The 13,712-nt window shown below is 55.7% G+C and overlaps 1 protein-coding gene across 1 annotated transcript; it reads right to left on the minus strand.

The window, feature by feature from the left end:
• Positions 1–225: 225 nt before the first annotated feature.
• On the minus strand, positions 226–13,285 carry Xkr6 (XK, Kell blood group complex subunit-related family, member 6). Its single transcript, XM_013024201.1, has 3 exons — positions 13,134–13,285; positions 9,137–9,333; positions 226–1,821 (listed from the first exon to the last, which is right to left on the minus strand). The coding sequence occupies exons 1-3, from the start codon at positions 13,283–13,285 to the stop codon at positions 857–859; spliced, it is 1,314 nt and encodes a 437-aa protein (XP_012879655.1). The 3' UTR covers positions 226–856.
• Positions 13,286–13,712: the final 427 nt, after the last annotated feature.

Genomic DNA, 13,712 nt, shown 5'->3' on the forward strand with positions numbered 1-13,712 from the left:
GCTAGGTAAATGCTAAAATGGCACATAGTCAGCCTTCAAGTAGCTTTGCTAGCCATTTGAGATCCAAACAGCCCTTCAGCTCCTAGAAGGCTCTGTGGAGTGGGGAAGGACAGGAGAGGAGGAGAGAAATCCAATGGAGGAGGGGTTGCTATGCCTTTGCTTTTAGTAATTGGTTTTCTTCGACACAAATAATCAGATAGGAAGAATGATTGCTTTGTATTGTCTCTGTTGGTTAGTTTGATTTTTGTTTCCTTGGTGGATTTGTTTCATTTGATTATTTAATTTTCTCTCTTCTGGTACAAATGTCACCAGAGAGGTTTGCATGAGAAAATATGACAGTACTTAATGAAACTCAGCACCTAAGGGCATAAGGCAGTTGAAGGTTTTGTTTGTTTGTGTTTGTTTGTTTTGTTTTGTTTTGTTTTGTTCTTTCAATCAGCACCAATCCCATAAATAATCTACACTTGGTGTAAGGTATAAAATTGTGTTGTTTTTTTCTGATGGAGAGGAGACAATGCCTTCTCCACCTATGATTCATAGTGTGGGATTTTTTTTTAATACTGTTTCTTGTGTGTAAAAAACAAAAGGAAGATTTTCTTTTTGTTTTTACTTATAAAACATAGAGAATATCTTTGTATACATACAGCGACTGGAAAGAAAGCTTATCTGAAGGGGATGTGACTTATTGATTTGTTCTTAGTGTTGGTGTTGCTGTTGGTGTTGGTGTGGCGGTGGTAGTGGTGGGGAGGTGGTGGTGGTGGTTCTGTGTGTTGGGAGAGGGAGGGTTAGATTTCTTGCGAGCGGCATTCGCCGCAACCAAACTTAAGGTCTCCGTCTCAACTCGGGTCAAGAGGCTCTAGAGTGAAGATTCGTACTGCAGCAACTCATAGAGGAGCGGCCCGTCTCGGTAGCGAATGCCCACCGCCGTGGGGGTGACATACTGCAGGATGTTAATCGTCCTCCTCAGCCTCCTGTCTACAAAGTGGGCATCCCAGGCTGGGTACCGTTTCCTTGGCATGTCAATCTTAATGAGGGGCCCCTCGGGGGGGTGAGGGCGCCCCGTCGGGGTCGAGGGCCCCGTGGGTCTCACTTGGAACACGGGCAAGCAAGTATCGGCCATGAGGTCCTCCTGTTGTCCCGGCACGGCTCTGGTGGGCGTGACCTGGGTCCCCCGGTACCCAGGGGCTTGAGGTGCCATGGGCTCAACGTCGGGGGGCAAAGGGATGCCCCAGAGCAGCTCGGCACAACAGGAGCTGGCAAAGATCTTAGCCCGCGGCCCCATGGGATGCAGCACACCATAGTATAAGAGCATCAGCACGATCCCAGCCACAAAGCTAACAAAGACACAACACAGTGCGGGCACCGCATAGGAGTCAGTGCTCTCCGGGTTTCTGTAAAAATACCAAAGGAATGTCAAGGCCGCATTCTCAGTCAACACTATCGTATAGTATGCAAACATTCGGTATCGAGTCCGCCCTTCCTTGACGTTAAACCAGCAGAAAATGTACACGATCCCTACCACCATGTTGAAGAGGATCTCCTCCCACTTGGACATGCAGAAGTCCGTCCCGCCATGGATGATCCAGAAAGCCATGGCGCACCAGTGCACCACCACGAAGATCCCGAAGTACAGCTGGAAGATGGAAGCAAAGAGGGCAAAAGAGATAACCCGGGATGAGATGGTGAAGAGGCGCCAGAAGAGGTGGATGAGGGCCCCTCGGTAGCTCATGCTCTTCTTATCGTCCCTCGAGTCCCGCAGAAGCTTGTGATAGGAGGCTAGCACCCAAGCCAGGGACATCAGAGAGGTCACAGAGGAGACACCTGCGGAAAGACACAAACCCACACGGTCAAAACCTCGGCCGTCAGCTGCGAGGGACAACGGGGGGGGGGGCTGCCAGCTGAGGAGATGCCCCCACACACACACTGCCATCTAAAGAAGGAGGGAGAAAGAAACACAAAATCAGGAAGCAGACAGAGCCCCAACCGTTCCCTACACTGACAGCTTTGGGGTGTCTCGGGTGGGTGGGAGGGTGCAGAGCTCCATGGCTCAGGAGTGAAGTGGAGCCCCTGGGTCTGGCTTGGAGGGTTGGGGTGACATCTGGGAGGGGCCTCTGTTGCATGCAAACATTGGGCCTGCACGGGTGCCCTTCCTCCGGCAGCCTCGCCCAAGATCCTCCCTCCTCCATTGTCCTCTGCGCCACTCTCTGCCACTCTCCTGCCTTCTCTCACTTGATATGGGGTCTCCCAAGCCCTTCCCTAAACTTTCGGTCGGCTTCTTCCTCATCCACCACAGAAGGCGGTCTTGGGGTGTCCGGCCCATCCAACCAGCCACCTCTGTCTGTCACACCTGCTTGCCTTGAAACCCTGCACAAACCCGGGTTGCTTTCTCAGGGAATCCCTGCTCCCTGTTCCCAGGCCCGCCCTTGCTTCCTCTGGCTGCCCTCTGAGTCCAGCCTCCGCGCAGCACCTGCTGGGAGACAGAGAGGCAGAGTTCCAGGGACTTCAGCCCAGCTGTCACTGAAACCCCCGCCCAGCAGCTTTGCTTCTGACTCCACCCACCCGGTAGGGTGGTAGGCTCATCTTCCCTGAATCTTCCACTGCAGCCAGGAACAGCGCCACAGGCCCAGCATAGCGGCCAGGAGATCCCCCACCGCCATCCTTAGCTCCTCCCGCGTAGCACCATCCAGGCCTCCAAGCGCCTCTTTGGTTGGTCCTTTTGCCTAAGATTCAGAACTGAGCACAGTGCAGATGGAACGTCTTCCACGGGCTATCTTCCTACCCAGCTATCCACCTTCCCGGGAGCACTAGTTCTCTACGACATTCTTCTTTCTCTCTCTGAAGCACAGAGTTTGGACCCGGGAGCCTTACACATCCCAGACTCTATCCCAGCTCATCTCCTGCCACACTTGCCCTGCAGCTCCTGCCCCGTTCCGTACCATGATCCAAACACCCCAGAAGAGTCGGGGTCTCCCCTGCCCCCACAGCCCCAGCATTCCCAGCATTTCCCTCCCTGCCCTAGCTTAGAAGGCCCCTTCTTCTTCTGCCCTCATCTTAAGACCAAGCTTAGAACAATCTGGTGTGATAACAAGCCGGCATGTTGGCATATGCACAGAAAACACCGGGATGGTTGGCCGGCACAATGAGGATAGGTTACTCTCTATTTTGTCAGTCCCGGGACTTGAATTCATGGCCTAGACATTATCCCTGAGCCTCTTTGTGCTCAAGGCTCTACCACTTGAGCCACAGCGCCACTTCCGGCTTTTTTTTTTTTTAGTAGTTTATTGAAGATAAAACTCTCATGGACTTTCCTGCCCAGGCTGGTGTGGAACTGAACTGTGATCCTCAGATCTCAGCCTCCTGAGTAGCTTGCAGTACAGGCCCGAGCCACCTACAGGCCCGGCTCCTACGTTACTCTTGTTGACTCGCGACCACAATTTCTCCATGGAAACCAAACAGAAACTCTCTCCTGAGCAGCCAGGGCGGGGCGGGCTTCCTCCCACCTCGCCGGCCACCGGCACTGGGCACTGCGCCGTGGTCTTGCGAGTCGCACCTGCATGCTGCATGGGCATGGAGTGCAGCCGCTTTGGCTCCTGGGCTGACGCAGGCAGAGGTTTCTGGAGAACCTGAGGTCCCACCTCAGCGGCCGGAACCTGGCTTCTCCTCAGCTCTGGGACAGTCTCAGGAAGTTGCTTTCATATATTCTGTGTCCCCACTGCCACTGCTGGCCAGGTGAACTTGTTGGGGTTTTTTTGGTGGTGGGACTGGGGATTGAACCTGGGGCCTCACACATGCTAGACAAGCGCTCCATAGACACCCACTGAGTACTCTGGATCTACTGGCGACATCAGCCACACTGTGTGGACCAAGTGTCTATGGCCTGAGCAGCACACAGGATGGAGAGCGCACCTTTCAGTGGTGCTGCGAGGCCTCAGGAAGACAGCTGAGGGGAAAGCTCAGTGGGGCAGGGACAAGACACCGGCACAGGGAAAGACTCCCGGGGCACACACAGAGATAAGGCAAAGGGAATGTCTGTGGCACTCTGAGATGGTGGTGTTGGTACTCTACTTAATATTATTTTATTTATTTATTTATGTCGGTCGTGGGGCTTGAACTCTGGGCCTGGGCGCTGTCCCTCCGCTCTTCAGCTCAAGGCGAGCGCTCTACTGCTTGAGCCACAGTGCTACTTCCCTTAGCATCATTTTTAAGTATAGAAATTTAAGAACTTTTCCCCAGAGCATGCACCTGCCAAGAGACAGAAACAAGATTTTATGCTACATGTGGTCACTGGGCTAATGGTCCCCAGATGCTTTGTAAGGGACTGAGCCGCCGGGAGGAGACAGGGATACAAAAGGTTTGGATCTTGCAGGGGTGGACGGGAAAGGAATCTGCAAGAGGCCCTGAATTCTTGGGCCAAAAATCCAATCTGAATTCTACTTAGCTTCCTCAGAGAGTGGGATTCAGGCCACAGAGAAAATGGGGACTAGGACCAGAAGCTGGGGCTCCTCCCTGGGGGAGGCAGTCCATCTTCCAACGCTGTTCTCTACCTCCAACCCCTGGGAAGACGACTGTGTGGTCTGAGGCCAATCCAGAGCCTGATGCCTTCTCCCAGGCAAGACCCCAGCTGCCAAGATGGCTGCAGAAGTCCCGGAACCTGCCTGGCAGGGCCTGGGAGTATCCACGGTCCACATTCAGCTCTGTCTGTGTTCCACCAGCCAGGCTGGATAGTGTCAAATGCCTTGTGTCCTGCCATGACACATTCTGGGCAGTGACCCTTGCAGCTTACATCCTATAAGATTCAACAAACTACACTTGTCTGCTTCTCCCATCTGGAGAGGTAAGCGTTTGCAGGAGCATTCCTGAGTGGTGGTGGACAGCCTGAAGGGGCCTATCGGGTATGGTGCTGACATAATGGGAAGCCATGAGCCACTTTCTGTCTAGCTCTGCTCCTAAAGAAACAGCCACTGGGGGCTGGGAAGGTGGCTCAGTGGTAAAGCACTTGCCTTGAGCTGAAGAGCTGAGGGACAGCAACCAGGCCCAGAGTTCAGGACCCACGACCAGACCCCACCCCCCAAAAAAGAAAAGAAACGGCCCACTCCTATACACAGGATCCTAACTGCATTCCTGTTCCTCCAGTAGCCACCAGCACAGCAGGGGTGGCGGGAAATGTCGCTGGACTCATCCCAGCAGCCTGCAGGGTCCCAGAAAGCCACTCCAGGACCTTGGTGGACCCCAAAGAGGGGTTAGCTCTCGACAGAAGAGCCTCAAGGTCAAGTTCAGCATTTAAAGGACTCAGCAGAAGGAAAGTTAGCTCCAGCTTCCCTTCCTTGTCTCTCCTTTCTAAGATGCTGCCAGAGATAGCAAAATGCCATCTTCCCAGCCAGCTGGATAAAGGCAAGCCCTAGAGATTCTAGAACAAATGTCAGCCAGTCCACTGCCACAGCACAAAGCGGGTGGGTGCCTGGTCCTGGCAAGCCAGCGCCAACCCCGTGAGTCCAGGAGATCCATCTTTGCTGAGGAGCAACCACAGCCCGGCTCAGTCCCATTGCTCCCAGAAACAATGGCATCAGAGCAGCAGCAGGAAGACACCTGCAAGACAAGCTGCCATGAGCAGGCCTGGCTGTGTGGTTTTCTGCAGGGGAGTTGCCGAGCCTCGGTTTACCATTTTTAAACCAGGGGATAGAAATACAGACTTGAGCATGTTACGAATTATGAATGTAAGCCATGTTGTTACATCTTAGCTGGTACTCTGTATACATATGATTTATCTATGTATGCATGCTCTATATAAAATGTGTGCATGGATAGAGTGTATCTAATATAGAGTATAAACATGCACTCTACACATGTGTAGTCTATTATTCAAATATCCATTTGTGTGTTAACAGATGTTCCATTGAAAGGGGGGACACCGGAGGGTACAGACACCTCCACACAGCCAGCCTGGCACAGGGAGCTGCCTCCCCAGCTGAGCAAAAGCCAGGGTGACGGTCTCCTTTCCCCCTGGCATCTCAGGTACAGGAGATGGCCTTTGCCCAAGGCCTCTGCTCTTTACTTCCGTCTTCCTGCAACATTTCCATCCAGATGTGTACCAGGAGAGGGGTGGCATGGGTCAGGGGTCACTAGTACAGAACTCTCAACTTTTTCTCTGGGTGAGCTCCTACTCACCTACCAAGGTCCCTTTCTGTTGTACCCACAAAACAGTTGCCCATCCTCTGTGCCCCCAAAGCACCTGTACGTGTGTCTATCACAAAATCAAAAACACGGAGCCCTTGACTCCGAACTCTTGAGGGCAGGTGTCTTTGTGAAGACCCACCATGCTGAGTCTTTTGCTTCCTGGAACCAATGAGGCTTTTCCTACCTCAGGGCCTGTGAGCAGGTTATTTATTCCCATTGTTTGAAAGATAGATTCTGTACCTCCTTCCTCATCTACTCTACTCAGCTCAAATGGCAGCTTTCTGGAGGCTTTCTCTGACCTCTGCTCAAAGTGGGGCCACTGGGCCCCAGGTGCCCCTCAGTTAGCTTTTGCCTCAGCATCATGAGTACCTGCATCCAAGTGCATGTCACCACACGCCTGCCTACTTGTTTTGTTGTTGTTGTTGTTGATGGTGGTGGTCCTGGGGCTGGAACTCTGGGCCTGGGCACTGTCCCTCAGCTCTTCAGCTCAAGGTGAGCACTCTACCACTTGAGCCACAGCACCACTTCTGGTTTTCTATTGGTTTATTGGAGATAAGAGTCTCACAGACTTTCCTTCCTGGGCTGGCTTTTAACCATGATCCTCAGATCTCAGCCTCCTGAGTAGCTAGGATTACAGAAGTGAGTCACCGATGCCCGGCTCTACTTGTGTTTTTGTGTTGTGTCCTCAGAGAGGATGGAAGATTCAAGACATGGAGAACCATACCTGCTCTTTCCCAGCTTCCTCAGAACACACCAAGGCACCATGTTTGATGCATGTGTGCAGAAGGGCAGACTACGCCAGGAACCCACAGCATGTCAGGCAACGGGCCGTGGGCACATGGGCGCGTGGGACCCAAAGCGCCGCCATTCCCACATTACAGATGCTGGGACACAAACTTCCTCCGCACCCTGAAGTCCTGAAAGGCGCGTGTGGCTGCCTTTGCCTTTACCCTTACACCAGAGTAGTCTCCAAACCAAACCCCATCCCAAACTCTAGGAACCTGAACTCATAGGCTCAGGAGGCACGGGCACCCTGCCTGGCGGGCACAGGGCGTCAGAGCTGCACGTTTGAAGGATTGATACCTGCACTTCATATTACTTCACTGGGATCTGCACTTGTGGGAAGACTAGACATGAGATCCATCTTGCAGACTGAGAATTGCAAGAAGGTGAGAGAGAGTCGGGTGGAGAGCTTGGCAGAGGGCAGGATGGATGGAAAAGCTGACCAATAAGAGAATGGCGGTTGTGTTGGTGATCTTTCTAACTGCCTGTGAATGAATGGCACAGACAGGCAGGAGTCACAGTAAGGCTCACCAAGAGTTACAGAGCTCACTAGTAAAGCCCACAGCCCAATGTAGCAAGCAGATCTACAAGGAAAGCAGCAGCACCAAGAATAGAACAGCCAGGCACCACAAGAGGACTCCAGAGCCTGGAGGTGACCCAGGAAGCCAGAAGGCGCACTGGCCAGAGAGAGCCAAGGACCAGCAGGGTGGACCCCTGCCTCCACCCCGCCCCCAGCTGCCTGCTGGCCCAGATCACACAGCCCTGTGGGCCAAATGACATGAGCAACTTCTCTGCTTTGAATACTCCTAGTGGTAACAAACTCTCTACCTCCTAGTCCATGACTAGCTAGCTGCAACATCGCTCGCTGTTGAGTTGCCAACCATCTGCCTTCAGCTTGCCCTGACCTTTAGAATGATTCTTCTCCCTCTTGCCAGCCCTGAGGATGTTGGTGTTCACCTGTCCCAAGTCTGCCCAGACGAAAGACCCTCTGTTCCCCTGCCCCCTGCCACGAGTCACCATCTCTGGTCTCTTCTCATCCCAGACTCCTCCACTGTCCTCCTCCCTCTCCCCCCCCCCCCCAAGGAATGGGCTCTGAGCACCACCGGACCACGGTACGTGTAGCTGGGCTGGCATTCAGAGCCATAGTTCAAGGCTCTGCCTGGACCAGGTAGTCTAACCTTGGAAGGTCTTCCCAGAGAAGACCAGCCAGGGGGTGTTCTAGAATCTTCTATTTCCCAGAGACAGCAGTTCATAGGATGTGCTCTGGGGCTTTTGAGGCTCCTTGGAGACTACCCACTACTCCTAGATCTAACAACCCCTTCAGCCCGTGGAGCAGGCAGGGCTTCCACAGGCTAGAGGCAAAAACACCACACTTTAACATCTCTACAACCAGGAGTGGGTTTTAACCTGATTCTGGGCTGTTGTTTTGGTCGTTTGTACTGGCACTAGGGCTTGAATTTAGAACCTGGGCGCCGTCCCTTAGCTTTTTCACTCAAGGCTGACACTCTACCACTTGAGCCACAGCTCCACCTCCAGCCAGCCCTGGCTGGCTTTGAACTGCGATCCTCAGATCTGTCTCCCGAGTAGCTAGGATGACAGGCGTGAGCCACCAGCTCAGGGCTGATGCTGCTTTTCAGTTACACATGCTGCTGCTGCCTCCTTGCCCACGTTTCCATCCCCACAACAGTGCAAACCCTGCTGGAGGCCAGCACAAAGAAGGGCCGGATCCACTGGACAGGCTCACCCAGGGCTCTCTGCTCTGCTGGACCCAGGAGACCTGGCTCTGCAGGCTCAGATAAACAGGACCTTGGATAAGGGAGGTTGGGGGACCTCTGCAGTGTGGGTCACATTGCCCTAGGCTGGACATCCAGAGGACTGAGGGCCAGGATGGGAGATCTCCAGGGGGGTGGGTACATAAGAGGCAGCCTGGCAGTGAAGGGCGTGGCTTGTGTGAGGCGTGGTGTTTCCTGGGTGTGGCCACGGTGGGTGTGGTCTGTATGGGGCGGGGCCTGGCCAGGGACAGGTGGCTTATGTGGGACACGGCTTCGCCTGGGTGTGGCCTGCTGTGGGCGTGGTCTGTGTGGGGCAGAGCCTGTCAGGGGAAGGGTGGGCGTGGCAGGGCGTGGTCTGTGCGGGGCGGGGCCTGGCAGGGGGCGGGGCCGGGCCGGCTCACACTCACAGGGCAGCGTCTCTGCGCTGTTCTTCTGGATCATTATGCAGAGCTGTAGCACCAGTTGTGGGGCGCTCTCCAGAAAGGTCTCCAGGAGGCGCAGCATGTTGACGTCTGCATATTCGTACATCATAGCCCAGTAGAAGCGTCGCTGGTGTTCCTTCTGCCGCTGGCTCTGAATCCCCAGGTACATGGTGCGGATATACCTGCCGGAGACACGGGGCAGGACACAGGCGTCGGTGAGTGGGAGCTGCGGAAGGACCCTGCCCGTCCCCCCAAAGCCCAAGCCACCGGCAGTCATGGGCAACCCTGCAGCCCTCCAGAGGCCTGGGTGGGGCTTTGCGTCCTCCAGGCCCCAGGGCCCTGTGCTGAGCATGGAGGAATCTGGCGCGGGTGGGGGGAGGCAATCAAGGCTCTCATCCTGAGAGAGGAAAAGTCCCCCCCCCCTGCCACTCAGGCCCCTCTGGGGAGGTGGAGGGTAGGCAGGTGGGGTGTCCTCGGGTTCAGGGCCCCGGGAGAGCACTCCGGCGAGTGGGCGCCCCTGCGGCTGCTGGCCCGATACACCCATGGGGGAGCAAATAGGTGTAACCCTCAGGTGTGTCACACACAGATCCGCTGGGACTCAGAAAGGCCACCCTGGCTATACAAGCACCCAGAACTGACTGGAGGACAAAGTAGGGTGGACCCCAGGCCTCTGTCCCCCAAAGCCTGTGCATACCATTGCTACACCAGAGACCAAAGCCCGCAGGGCAACCACTGCCCTGAGACCATCTGGAATCGCCTGAGCCCTCCCTGTGACTCTGGACTCCTGGGAGGGACAATAGCTGTAGAAGGCAGGTGCAGGCAAAAGCAGCGCTGGTCCTGTGAACCCTGGGATGGAGGGCGATTCCAGCCCGCGTCCTCCTCCTGCTCTTCACTGTGAGTTGGGGGCACCGTTGGCAGGGTGGCATGCAACAGCGAGCATTCACCCTGGGTGAGCCTTCCACCCGCACTCTCTGGAACTGGGTCAAAGCCCAGGCAAGAGGAAGACCCAATATACCAAAACCCATCCACAGCCTCTGAGGTTCGGTTAGGCAGGATCTACTCAAAACACAACGGTAGGCAAGTGAGGCTTTGCTGGCCTGTTTAAGATCAAGAATCAGAACTTCCCATGAGCTTAAAATAATCCGGAGCCCTTCCACTCAGAGCTGCAGCCCTCTCACCTCACCCCCTGCCTCCTTGCTCCCCCCCCATCTTTCCTACCCCTTGCTGGATCACGTGAGCTGTAGAGCCTGGCACTGGCTGCTGGCTTCCTACCACATCTGAGCGCCTAGGGCAATGTCTGACCCACCCACCCACTGGGGGTCGAATGGGTCAGATGGGGGGAGGGGGGCTCTCCCCTGGGGCTGAGGAGCCCAGACAGGATGGCACGGTCACAGTATGTTGAAGGCAGTGTCTAAACAGGTTGACATCAGATTTGTGAACTGCAGGACAAGAGCCTGTGGCAGGGGCTTTGCGCCCCTCCCCCAGGAGGGGGGGAGGAGAGGAGGCCTTGCCTGAGCACCTCATGAGTGGACCCGCGTGCTTTAGAAACCACAATCTGAAAGCATGTGTTTGTAGCAGAACCTAAGATCACACAGTGATGCCCCTGCCCCAGCCCCAATTGCAAATGGTGGCCCTCACTGGCGTGCTAGTCATGCGCTGAGTCCCTCGACTGATGACAGATCCAGGACTCTCTCAAGGTACCCTGACAGGTGCCCACTAGGCTATGGGTGACAACAGCAAGCCCCCACTTGACATCCAGAGAATAATGTCATAGCTTTCTCTCAAGCTTCCTGAGAGGAGGCTGAGATCTGAGGATCATGGTTCAAAGCCAGCCTGGGCAGGAAAGTCTGTGAGACTCTTATCTCCAATAAACCACTCAGAAAACCAGAAGTGGTGCTGTGGCTCAAGTGGTAGAGTGCTTGCCTTGAGCTGAAGAGCTGAGGGACAGTGCCCAGGCCCAGAGTTCAAGACTCACGACCAAGACACACACACACACACACACACACACACACACACACACACATACACACAGAGTTTCCTGGGAGTCTTAGGGAGATCTGGGGTGAGTGCTTTGCGGGGATCCACCAGGCACAGGGGCAGACACTTCGCTTCTCCACCAGCCTCCTGGTACCAGGGGTACCAGCCTCCTGGGTGAGCAGGGGTACCAGCCTCCTGGGTGAGCAGGGGTACCAGCCTCCTGTGAGTGGAGTGAGGGCCCTACAGTGGCTCCTGCAGCTGTGCCAGCTCATGGGTTCCCAGCATGCCCTGTGAGGCAGACCTGCTCATCTCCCTGCAACACACAGAGGCTGGGGAGTGCAGTAAGGCTGCGCACCGAACTCCAGTTCTGTTACAGAGTCTGTCATTTGTGGGCTGCGATGCTTCACACACACCCCTGCCCTCTGGGAGTCTGTGCTTTCAGGAAAGCAGAAGAGAGGCTCAGGAAAGTATGGAACACAGTTGTACCCAATCTGTAGAATTTGGGGGGTTAGGTAACTAAGGGATGGGAGAGAGAGACATAGAGAGAGACAGAAAATAGGCAAGGCGACACAGAGAGAGAAGAGAGAGGAGAGAGGAGAGGGGGAGAGAGGAGAGGGCAGGAGGAGGAACCTCATCTTCACTAACTTGGGGGGCTGGAAAAGCAGATGGGGGCAGGGAAGGCAGATTGGTCAGCTTGGGCAGGCAGAGTGTCAGGAGACGCAGACATACTGGCCGGTGCATGGAGCCACAGCAGGTGCATGGAGGCCACTCAGCAGCATGTGGAAAAGCTGCATGTCAGGCAGAGCCCTGAGCCGAGTCTCACGGATCCAAAGGTGGCAGCTGGCCCCAACCCCGTTCTACCCTCATGCTGTGGGCCCCAGACTCTCACCAGGGCGGAGGCTGCAGGTCCACACTCCCTAGGGGGTACACTGAGACCCCAGACTGCTTTTCCCACCTCACAAGTAACCCAGTTGGTGAAGGAGTGGCCGTGTGCAGAGTGAGCGTACCCACCCTGGTCCCAGCTTTCCTCAGGCCTGCCTTTCCTCCTTTGCCTTGGCTCCCGGCCCCTCCACCCATCCAGTCAGGCCACACGGGGCAATGGGCCCAGACCTGGCTAATTCACTAATGCCCGCCAGGAGAAGCCAGTCACGCCGTGTCTGTGAAGCTGGAGTGACAAGACACTCAGGGAAAGGCAAAGCCAGAGTGCATCTTGGGCGGAGTAGCAAACAGAGGTAGGGGCGCAGAGCACCAGGAGTCGGGTTGGATGCTGTTCCTCCTGGACACCAGGGTGTGCAGCCTCTGCCGTGGAGTGAGACTCCCTGTCCTGACACCCACAGCAAACGCCCACACCTGTCCTGCTCTCTCCTCCCCCCTCCTCTAGGCTTGGGCCCAGCTGGTAGGGGAGAGGTGCGGCGTAATGGGGTCTGCACTGCCCCAGGCCACCCATACCTGCAGGAGAGGACTCCAAGGCCAGACCTGCCTCACTTCTGTCTCTGTCCCAATCAGGAAGACAGAGGCAGAGTGGACGCTAGAACCAGACTCTGTGACTGGCTGATTCTGTTGGGGGGGGAGCAGGGTGTAAATGTGCAAACCTCCCATTGTGTGGGGTCCAGGGAGGAGGGAGAGGTGGCAGCCCCATGATGCTGTCCCTGCCTGGCCTCAGAGTCTTCTGGGAAACAGGAATAGTGGGCATGCTGCACCCCTCTTCTGCGTTTGTCCTCTCTTCGCCCAGCGCCCCAGGTCCATGAGCAGACCTAACTACAGGAACTAGTCTGATGGCAAGCTGGTACCAGCCGGCAGCCAGCCCGGCCTCCGCTCGCTGGAACTCAAGGGCTGTGCATGCAGGCTCTGCCCGTGGCCACACGAGGGCACCAGACCCTAAGGAAGCTGCACACCGGTGATCTCATACCTGTGCCCTTCTATGCGGCAGTGCCCGGTGCAGAGCGTGAGCGAGCCCCGGTGTGGGCCCCAGTGCTCCCTAAGAACACCATGTCCTGCAACGCACCGTGAGCAAGGACGCAGGGACCTGGCCACAGCCTGGGCCTGGGCCTCAGCCTGCATACTGTGGGGCAGGGCCCCTCCCCAGGCTGGACCCTGGCTGCACTGCAGGCCAGCATCCTGTAGAAAGGCTTCACAGAGCACCAGGTGGGGCCGCATGTTGGGGCCTGTGTGGTGCTTGGAGGCACTGTGTGCCCTGCGGGCCTTCACGAGTCAGTGCTGCTCCCTCCTCAGAACTCCTCTGAGGGGGATGCTACGTGAACCTCCTTCCCCAGATGGCACACTGAGGCAGAGTTCCTCAGTTTACCTAGCTACATAAGTGGCCAAGCAGGCTTCATACCAAGCAGACGGGCCTGCTGCCTGCACAACCTTTTGGGAAGACCATTTGTGCCTTCTGAGCGTAGCCCAGTCTGCAGGCCCTTGATAGAAAACGCCCTTACACCCTTGGTGTACGCCCCACAGCCCGTCAGTCCGCCACAAGCTCTCACCTTGGAGACTCTGTCTGACTTTTCTGGGCCCTGTCTAGTCATACTTACATCCTAGCTTCTCAGGAGGCTAAGTTGTGAAGATCAGGGTTCAAAGACAG

The sequence above is a fragment of the Dipodomys ordii genome, unplaced genomic scaffold (assembly GCF_000151885.1).
Source record: "Dipodomys ordii isolate 6190 unplaced genomic scaffold, Dord_2.0 Scaffold74, whole genome shotgun sequence".
In the NCBI taxonomy this organism is placed as follows: domain Eukaryota; kingdom Metazoa; phylum Chordata; class Mammalia; order Rodentia; family Heteromyidae; genus Dipodomys; species Dipodomys ordii.

Coding starts and splice junctions, on each gene's coding strand:
- Xkr6 (XM_013024201.1), bottom strand. CDS start 13,285: ATGCGGCCCCACCTGGTGCTCTGTGAAGCCTTTCTACAGGATGCTGGC. Junction 9,334..13,133: donor TCCCTGCGTCCTTGCTCACG/GTGCGTTGCAGG, acceptor TGTCTCCGGCAG/GTATATCCGCACCATGTACC. Junction 1,822..9,136: donor CAGCGCAGAGACGCTGCCCT/GTGAGTGTGAGC, acceptor GTCTTTCCGCAG/GTGTCTCCTCTGTGACCTCT.